We start from the raw sequence: 10,102 nt of genomic DNA, 5'->3' as shown, positions 1-10,102 counted from the left end.
GCAGAAGCATGTGAGGCGCAAGAAAGCAGCTGGTGCTTTTGCACTTTGGGACCCACTTCTGTGGCCATCAGTTCTCTGTAATGTGTTGTCAGCTGTTGTCGAGTCAGCCCTGATGCGTGGTGACCCCATGCGTAATGGAACAAAATGCTGCCTGGTCCTACACCATCTTCACAATCATTGGTCTGCTCCAGTCCATTGTTGCAGCCACTAGATATTTGGAGTGCCTTCCAATGTAGGGGGCTCAGTGTCCAGCACTCTACTGGACAATGTTCTATTGTGATCCATAGGGTTTTCATTGGCTGATTTTCAGAAGTCAATCGCCAGGCCTTTCTTCCTAGTCCATCTTAATCTGGAAGCTCTGCTGCAACCTGTTTAGCATCATAGCAACATGCAGGCCTCCGCTAACAGACAGGAGGTGGCTGTGCATGGGGTGCACTGGCCGGGACTTGAACCTGGCTCTCCCACATGGAAGATGAAAATTCTACCATAGAACCACCGTTGCGCATTCCTTCCCAGTGGTTCCAAGCTGGGGCCCTGGGACCAGCAGCATTAGTACCACTTGGGAATTTGCTAGAAACTCGGAATCTAGGACCTTACCCAGACCTGCTGAGCCAGAATGAAAGCCCTGGGCTGTGTCGAATGAACCCTCCAGCTGATCTGATGCAGAGTGGACTGGAGACCCTGTTTGAGACCTCTGACTGGGGGTGGAGAGTGTCCAGGTGGCCTAGGCTGGAGCACCTGTGACAAGGTATGGCACCCAACAGCATGTGACGAGTGACCCACACAACACCCAGTCCCTGTCTGAAGGACACAAGGCCTGTGAGTGGCTGGGAAGGGGGCAGGAGGCAGTGTCCACACCATAGACCCTTCCCTGCCTGCCTGAAGACCCAAGGTGACCCTGACTGACTGGTGCCACCATCTGAGACAGGTAAGGCAAGGCTGGCCCGCCCTGGCGAAACCTGCCTGGCCTGCCTTGCTCACCTGGATGTGGAAATAGCTCTGGACATGTGGGCACCCCAAGTGTGTGACAGAAAGGAGCATCAGTGTGTCCACACATAGACACTTCTCCTGGTGGGCCTGTCCCCATGACAGTCCTCCAGCAGGGCTCGTCGATGTGAACCCCACAAATGCATATCACTCACCCTTCCCTCTTTTCAGAAGTGCGAACTGGGAGTCAGAGAGGCTGGTAAAGTGACCTCCCAGGTCACAGTGTTAGAAGGTGGTGGCTGGGATGTCACCCAGGGCATGGCGGCTACTGCTGTAGCACAGAGAGGTGACATTTCTGAGCTCACCAAAGCCCTGGGGGCAGACCCAGAAGTGGGACTTACGCTCATACTAACACACACTGTCGTGCTGGGAACAGCATACCTTGCTGGGCTGGGTGGGTGACAGCCTTTCCACAGAGGTGAGGTTCTCCCATAGAGGTCACAACCTCCCAAATAGGGGTGATGGCCTTCCAACAGAGGTGAGGGCCTCCCTACAGAGGCTATACCCTCCCCAGAGAAGTGAGAGCCTCCCCATAGAGCACATACCCTCCCCACAGAGGTGAGATCCTCTCCACAGAGGTGAGGGCCTCCCCATAGAGGTCAGACCCTCCCCACAGAGGTGAGGTCCCCCCATAGAGGTCATACCCTCCCCACAGAGGTGACAGCCCTCCCACAGAGGTGACACCCTCCCCATAGAGGTGACGGTCTTCCCCCAGAGATGAGGTCCTTCCCATAGAGGTGACAGCCCCCCACACAGAGATCACACCCTCCCCATAGAGGTGACGGCCTTCCCTCAGCGATGAGGTCATTCCCATAGAGGTGACGGCCTCCCCAGAGGTGACACTCTCCCAGTAGAGGTGATGGCTTCCCCACAGAAGTGACAGCCCCCCACATAGAGGTCACACCCTCCCCATATAGGTCACAACCTCCCCACAGAGGTGAGGTCCTCCGATAGAGGTCACATCCTCCCCACAGAGGTGACACCCTCCGCAGAGAAGTGACATCCATAGAGATGACACCTTCTCCACAGAAGTGAAAAGTTGGCATATGGCCGGGGAGGCAGGACCGGCGTCGTGAAGCTTTGCCGACCATCCGCAGATACCCCGACCCACGCGCAGTCCCAGCCCCGCTCGCCCCGCCCATGCCGGTCTGCGCCTGCTCCGCCCCGCCCCCGACTCTGCCCATATCCTCGGGCCAGTCCGCGCGTGCTTAGCCCGCCTCCTCGAGGGCTCCGTTGCGCGCGCACCGCCCCTTGCCCCAGTGCGCGTGCTCGGCCCCGCCCCCGGTCGGCGGCGCTCAGAGCCCGAGTCCGCGGGAAGATGGCGGCTCCGCTCATCCCCCTCGCCCAGCAGGTAGGGGCTGGGCGGGCCGGGCCGAGGCCGGGGAGGCCGTGGGGAGGTCAGCCGAGCAGGGCAGCGAGGGGCCTGCCCAGGCGGCGGCGGCTCTCGCAGGAGGGCTCTGGAGGGCGGACGGCCCTGAAGGTGACAGGCTTGCGTGCCCGGCCCGGGCGACCCTTGGGGCGGCGACGAGGCGGGCGGGTGCGAGTCTTCCCGGGCCGGCGGTCCCGGAGCTCCGGGACTTCTCAGGGAGGTGCCAGGGAGCGAGCATCTCGGACCGGCCACGGCTCCTCTAGCCTTTGTCTCCCGCCGACCCGGCACCGGGCGGACGGCGTCCCTGGGGAGCGCAGGTGCAGGACTGGGTCCCTGAAGGCAGGACCCTCTGCCCCGACTCAGCCCTTCCTCCCCTGGGAGCTGCTTCCGCCGCCCCGGACAGTGCGAGAGGGTGTCGCGCACCCCTGGCGCCCCTTTGCGTTCTCACTTTCTCCCGAAGCTCTTCCTAAAGGGCAGCATCGGTGGCACGACCGAGATGTGCAATCAGGGGCCGTACACTGGCCGCCCCGCCTTCTGGGACAGACGTCCATTCGTTCATTCATCCTTAAATGTGTGCTAGGAATGCAGCAGTCACCAGACAGGCAGCAAGGTCGCTGGTCTGGTGGAGGTGACACTTGTGGAAACCAGTAACTACGTCAGTCACCCTCTCTTGTGTCTGTTAATGTTGTTGCTATCAGTCCATTCCGACTTACGGCGACCCCATGTAGAGCTTCTGGGTGGCGCTAACGGTTAAGCATTAAGCAATGACTTTTAGGTTGGCAGTTCTAACCCACCCAGAGGCGCCTCAGAAGAAAGGCCTGGCAATCTGCTTCCGTGAAAGGTCACAGTCTTGAAAACCTCATGGAGCTTAGTTTTACCCCGACACACGTGGGATTGCCATGAGTCTGCTAATAGCTGGCTTTTATTTTCTGGGTACCGAGTCCCTGGGTGGCAAAAATGGTTAAGCAGTGCAGTACGAACTGAAAGGTTTGCACCACCCAGAGGCACCTCAGAAGAAAGGCCAGGTGAGAGCGTACATGCATTCCACCATGGAATCTGAGCAGCGGTTTTAAAATCATATTTGCCAGATACCTGCTTTGGACCAAGCACCATGTTATAAGCGCTTTGCCAGAATTTTCTAGCATAACCTAATGATTAAGAGTGAGGGTGGAGGGGGGTGTCAGATTATCTTGTGTGCAAATCCTGGCTTCAGCATTTACTTCTCTGTGTGTCCTTGGAGGAAGCTCTTAGCTTCTCTGGCCTCAGTCTCCTCATTTTAAAAATGGGAATATAAACATCTCTTTGGAATAAAAGGAAGATTAAGCATGTAAAACGCTTTGAATAATGCCTGACACATTGTATGCACCCAGTGATACTCTATTATCATTATTTAATCTTTGCCACACTTAGACATTTGGGAAGAGAGAACACCAAATCAGGTGCTAGCTGATGGGTTCATCAGCTGATCCAGGGAGAGAGACTGAGCAGGCCTGTTCAGTCTTGCAAGAACTAGCCAATTTGCAACACTGTCAGTAAATTAACAGCATTAAAGACCAGGGGTTATTAATTAACAAGTTCTTGTAATAGATATGAAGGTGCTGTGCAAACTGTTAAGTGCCCTAGGGAGTCAGATATTATTAGTGGGAGTCAAGAGGTACAGCACTGACGGTTTTTTTTGGGTGGCGGGGGAAGACCTTCTTTTGAGGGGGGGATATCTTTGGTTAAAAGTTTAAAGATTATCTTAATATTGATGAATAACTTCACCAAGTCCTTGGGGAAATAGAGAGCAGTGCTGCTATTGGAGAGCCTAGTCATCTTCCCCTGGGGGAAAGCCTCCTAAAAGTACCGAATCAGACAGAAGAAAAAGGTATGAGACGTTTGTGCTCCTCCTTCCACTGAAGGGTCACTAGGCTGATGCTTACTGTTATTATTGAATTCTTCCTTGCCACCAACACAGAACCCTTTGCAGTGTCCCACACATGGTAGGTCGTCACGTCAGTGCTTCGTGATTGCATTTACAGTCCCGACAGTGTCCAAGTACAGCTACTTTGACTGAGACAACAACAAAGTCACAGAGGGAACTTTTTCCCATGGTGTTTGTCAGAAAGGTCAAGAAAAAGCCTATGGCAACAATTATGTATTTTTCCGTGTTCCTCGTCCTGTCCTTTGCACAGCGCCAGGCAATGGGTCAGGACAGTGACTGTGGGGTTGCTCCTTCTCCCATCCTTAATGAGCCATGTTTGGGGGAGTACTGACCAAGCATTATTACTGCGGTGAAAAGTGAAAACAAAATGCCCTGGAAAAAGATGGGAAAAAAAAGTTTAAAGATTATCTTAGGGCAATAGTTTTAGGAGTTCATCCAACCTTCACAGCTCCATGAAGTCTGAAGTCCATGAGAATTTGAAACTCTGTCCTGCATTTTCCCCCTTTTGATCAGGATTCTGTTCCGTAATGGTAGCCAGGCACCATCCATTTCTTCTGGTCTCATGGCAAAGGAGGCAGTTGTTCATGGAGCCAGTAGGGGGATCTTTTTAAAACTTCCTACCTAATTTGGGGGGTGGTGGCAGTAGTAGTTCAGCGGTGGAGTTCTCAGCCTTTCAGGAGGGAGAGCTGGATCCAGTTCCCAGCCAGTGAACCTCATGCACAGACACCCCCCATCTGTCACTGGAGGCTTGTGTGTTGCTATGGTGCTGAACAGATTTCAGGGGACCTTCCAGACTAAGATGGACTAGGAAGAAAGGCCTGGGGATTGACTTCTGAAAATCAACCAGTGAAAACACTCTCCGATGCACAGCAGATCATGGGCAGCGTTTTGTTCCATTGTGCACGGGCTCACCACGAGTCGGGGGGACTGGGCAGCAGCTGATAACGTCGAATTTAACACTTGCTCTGATTTGAACTTTGTTGATTACAAAAGCTGATGTTTATTGAGTATTTTCAAGTTTATAGAGTGCTAACATGTAGTCTCTCATCCACACAACAGGCTGGCAATGATTTTACTAATTTTACTGATGGAGGATTTGTGTCAGAGAAGGGGGGTGATTTGTCAGTGTCACAGCTAGTGAGGTAATGAATGAAACCTTGAATCATGTGACTCACCTGCTAAAACCTTCCAGAGGTTCCTCTTTGCTTTTGTAATAAAATCCAGATTCTTTCCCAGGAGCCATGGCCTCTTCTGCCTCGTCTACTGCGTTCTCTCTGACACCCACATTGTGGCCCCACTTGCCAATTTTCAGTTCCGATAGTCCAAATTCGCCCTGTCCCCTGACTTTTCCTGATGGCCTTCCTTCTCCCTGAACTGCTCCTCTGTTTCTTCCATGGTGCTGCCAGGGCCCGGTCCCTTTCTTCCTTCAGGGGACAGCTCACTGCCATTGTTCCCAGAGGCCTTTGCTGATGACCTGCCACAGGTAGTCCCCAATGACCTGTCTCCCTTACTCCACCGACGATGGGCCACAGACGTCTGGCTGCTTGGGCTTTGGAAGAGCAAGGTCGGCCTCATGCCTAGCTCCTGGGAAATGCCAATTAAATGTGTGAAGTGGGGCCCAGTGGCCTGCACCCCTTAGCACAGTCACATGTGGCTTTTCTGCTCTATGTGGGATGGGGGCAATAGGTAGGAGCAGGATTGAAGGAGGGGCAGTAAAAAGATACCTCTGGTAGCAGGCACATTCACAGTCACTGATGGCTGGGCTGGTTCCTTTCCTCTCCTGATGCATTTAGCCAACAAAGGCCTGGTCAGGTTTTCTTCCTTCCAGTAATTATGTCAGCTCTTCTTAGGCCTGTTCTTGAGTGAGCCTCTGCACCAGGTATTCCTATTGACCCAGGTGTGCAGCTCGACCCTGCCAGGTGCTTACAGTCTAGCTGTGGTGATCACACATTCACAGATCATTACAGGGAAGCATGTGGTGATGACAGGATCATTTCTGTTGGGGCTGTTGGGGAGCCCCTTGGAACTCGAGGTGGTGGTCTTCTTGGGCAGAGATGTAGGCCCAGGTGGAAGGTAGAGGGCCAGTTGAAGAGGAGTGAAGCCATTGGCCAGCTCATGGCATGGTAAGGGGGTGTTGCCCCCTCTGCCCCACGCTGTTTGAGCTTTTTTTCCCCCACAGCTTTTCCCGTCAGCAACTTCTCTGGTCTGCGCTCTACTCCCTGACATTGTCGCTGATGCCTCCTTCTTCATAGCTTTTTGTGAGCCTGAGTATAAGTGTTATACCTTGGAGTAGTCTGTCGTTGGTTTGTGTTTCCCCCGCCTCACTGGAAAGCCTCGTGTCATGTCCTCAAAGAGCCATCTTTGATTGCAGCCTACCCTAGTTCTCTCTCTGGGAACGCCCGTTGATGTTACAACTGCCCTAATAGGTCACCAGTCTGCTGCCTGTTTGTCATTGTGTCATACTGAGGTGGCTTGTGTGTTGCTCTAATGCTAGAAGGTGTGCCACTGATATCTCACATACCAGTAGGGGTCAGCCATGGTGGATAGGATCCAACAGAACTTCCAGACTAAGAGAGACTAGGAAGAAAGGCTTGGTGATCTGCTTCCAAAAAGCCAATGAAAACACTATGGGTCACATAGAACATTGATACAGTGCTGGAAGGTGGGCCCCCTAAGTTGGAAGGCAGTCAGATTACACAGTGGCCACAACATGGACTTGAGCATACCATCGATCATGAAGATGGCGCAGGACCAGGCAATGTTTCGTTCTCTTTTGCTTGGGGTCGACATGAGTTGGGAGCTGACTTCATGGCAGCTAACAACAACAAGGTTACCAGTAACCCTGCCATTCTAACCCTGGTGGCCTGTCCTTAGACTGTGTCCCCATGACTGCTGCAGCACTCGGTCCCAGAGCCCCTGTCAGCCCTCGTACTTGGCGCTCTGTCCATTCACACCCTCATGTCTGCCCCCACCACACCCCTCCTCTCTTGTCCCACCTTTGGGCCTTCTGTGCAGATCACTCTTAAGCCTGCCTCCCCCAGCTGTCCTGATGTCTGGCGGCCTCCTGCTCCTCCCTTCTCCTCAGCTGCCTCCTCACCACACCCACAAGTTCACTGGGGATGAGAACTGGGTTATCCAGCCACTTCCTACTCCCAGTTCATCCTACACACCGACCAGTTGCCTTCGAGCTGACTCTGACTCATCGTGTGTGTCAGACTAGAACTGTGCTCCACAGGATTTTCAGTGGCTGATTTTTCAGAAGTAGATTGCCAGGCCTTTCTTCTGAGGCAGCTCTGGGTGGTCTCAAACCGCCAGCCTTTTGGTTAGCAGTCAAGAGCCTGCACCATTCGCACCACCCAGGGCCTCAGCTGTTCTAGGAGGCTTTTATTCACATTTTACAAACAAGGAAAATGAGATCCACAGAGGCGAAGTCATTTGCTGAAGTCCTGCAGCTGGGGGTGAGAGTGAATCCACGTTGTCTTATGGCAGAGCCTTGCTCTTCCCACTGTTCAGATAGCCTGCAGGGCACCCAGCCCAGAGCACAACTCGGTACATGCTCCTGGAATGAATGCTGAGTGCTCGGGACACTGTCCTTTAGTGCCTTGTTTTTTTTTTCTCTGGAATACTTGCTTGTCTCTGTCTGCTAGAAAGCTAATTGTGATGCTGTGGAAGCTGGTGGCAGAGAGGAAAGACTTTAGAGTAAAATGGACCCACCCCATAAGATCTAGAATTCCTATGTCATCCTTTTGTTTTTTATTGATCTGCATCAGCCTGGCTTTGATGACTGAATAGGTCCTGATCAAGCAAGAGTTGTGAGGGCCGTGGTGGTTCTGTGGGAGAACCCTTGCCTTCCGTGTGGAGACCCAGGCTGGATTTCCGGTCAGTGCTCCTCATGCGCAGCCCTCACCTTCCTGTCCGTAGAGGTTTGCATGTTGCTGTGGTGCTGAACAGGTTTCAGTGGAGTTTCCACACTAAGATGGACTAGGAAGAAAGGCCTGGAGATCTGAAAATCCGCCAGTGGACACCTTGTGGATCACAACGGTCTGATCCGCAATTGATTGTGGGGATGGCACAGGACCGGGCAAGGTTTTGTTCCACTGCATGGGTAACCGTGGTTGGGGCCGACTCAGGGGCAACTAACAGAAATCAAGACCAAATGAGCAGAAGCAAAAGGCCGGAATTCTCATTCAGAAGGCTGAAACATGAGGCTGGGGCTGAGACCTGGGAGGCCTTGAGTAAATGGGTCCACATCCCTCTTTTAGTTAGGGTGACTTAGGGACAAAGGGAGGAAGGTGGTTTGGTAAATGGGACGCTGGAGGCTGTGCCTACAAATTGGCGTGAGACAAAAGGACCTGGCGGGGTGACTGCCTGCCTGGATCATGGCAGGTGGCAGGGAGAGATGAGACCAGGCCAGGCGCCCCCAACTTAGCGCACAGAGCGGGGCCCTTAAGGTTGCCCCTGCCTGGAATGTACCCCATGAGCTCCAGCCTCTTCAGGCTCAGCCCTCACTTTACAAGCTATAGGAGGCATGTGGTGGCCATGATAGCTACCCCACAGCCATCTCCTCGCCAGGCCTGATGGCTCTACTGCCTGAGTGCATGATTTCAGCCTTGATAGTGGAATCGATTTACTGGCAAAGTTTCAGTCAGCTCAGTATTCAAGGGAGCTCTCTACTTCTTGTCCCCCAGCCAAGAGCTGGCATCAGGAGGAAGGGCCATTTCATCCCTGCGGACCAGACCCAGCCCTGCACCTTCCCTGCACTAGGCTCATTTGTCTCAGGCCTACACAGGTGATGTGCCCTCTTGCCTCAGGGTCTTTGCATTCTTCTGGAATGTTCTTCCCTCCTTATCTCCAGACTCATTCCTTGTTACTTGCCATCAAGTTGATTCCCACTCATAAGGACCTTATGTAGCTTTTGCTCTGTTGTAAGTAAGGTCCTGCACCATCTTCATGAGTCTTCATGATTGTTGGTATGTTTGAGCCAGTTGTTGGGTTCTTGTGTCATGTGTCAGTTCATCTCATGGAGGGTGTTAAAACAAAAATCATATTAAGCCAATAATAGAAATTGAAGTTTATTTAATGTGTGATTTGCAAATCAGGGTAACTTTTGACTAGAGAGTCAAAAGATGTTTCCAAGAGAAGAATTTCCAAAATTCTTGTACCACATTTTATCAGCATTTCCATGGAAAAAGGGCTGGAACAGAACTGGATAAACAATTTGTGCTCAGGAGGAATTTCATACAGCATTGTCTTGAAGAGCAATTAAAATAATTACTGGTTTACCCTAAAACAGAGCTCCCAGTCTGACCGAATTCTTCAAAAAAGCACAATGCCTGAGGCAAAATGGTCTTATCTGTGAAGAACTGGCTGCTAACCAATCCACCAGCCATTCTTTGGAAATCCTGTGGGGCAGTTCTACCCTGTCCTGTAGGATTGCTTTGAGATGGAATCCCATCCTAGGTAATGGGTTTGGTTTTTTGTTTAGACCATGGTTTGATTCCAAGGTGACTTCTTAGAAATCAGTTTCTTTAAAGTTCAAAGTTCAGAAGGACATCTAAGGGCAAATGGCCTGGGTAGTCACCCCAACTCCATGGACTCTAGAAATCGGGATTCCGGGAGAATTAAAACGGTTTCTCAAGGGTTTCCCTCATTTTTGCTGACCCTCTTAGTTTACCAAACATGATGTCCTTTTCTAGCCGTTAGTTTTTCCTGATGACCAAAGTAAGCCAGCTGAAGTCTCACCATTCTCACTTCTGAGGAGCGTTCTGATTGTAGTTCTCCTGAGACTGATATGTTGATTCTTCTGGCAGTCCACAGCTGGT

General features: G+C 52.1%; 1 protein-coding gene across 9 annotated transcripts in view; it reads left to right on the top strand.

The window, feature by feature from the left end:
• The first annotated feature begins 2,215 nt into the window (after positions 1–2,215).
• EPS15L1 (epidermal growth factor receptor pathway substrate 15 like 1) overlaps positions 2,216–10,102 on the top strand; it is a 108,808-nt gene continuing 100,921 nt past the window's right edge. For 5 of the 9 annotated variants that reach the window (XM_049877297.1, XM_049877298.1, XM_049877296.1 and 2 more), the window contains exon 1: positions 2,216–2,338. In XM_049877297.1, the coding sequence (XP_049733254.1) occupies positions 2,306–2,338 (33 nt within the window). In that variant the 5' untranslated portion in view covers positions 2,216–2,305. The remainder of the gene's footprint in view (positions 2,339–10,102) is intronic. The other 4 variants (XM_049877303.1, XM_049877304.1, XM_049877302.1 and 1 more) reach the window with 2 other exon arrangements.

Source organism: Elephas maximus, chromosome 3 (genome assembly GCF_024166365.1).
Source record: "Elephas maximus indicus isolate mEleMax1 chromosome 3, mEleMax1 primary haplotype, whole genome shotgun sequence".
Classification (NCBI taxonomy): domain Eukaryota; kingdom Metazoa; phylum Chordata; class Mammalia; order Proboscidea; family Elephantidae; genus Elephas; species Elephas maximus.
This window is presented reverse-complemented; position numbering and strand designations above follow the sequence as displayed.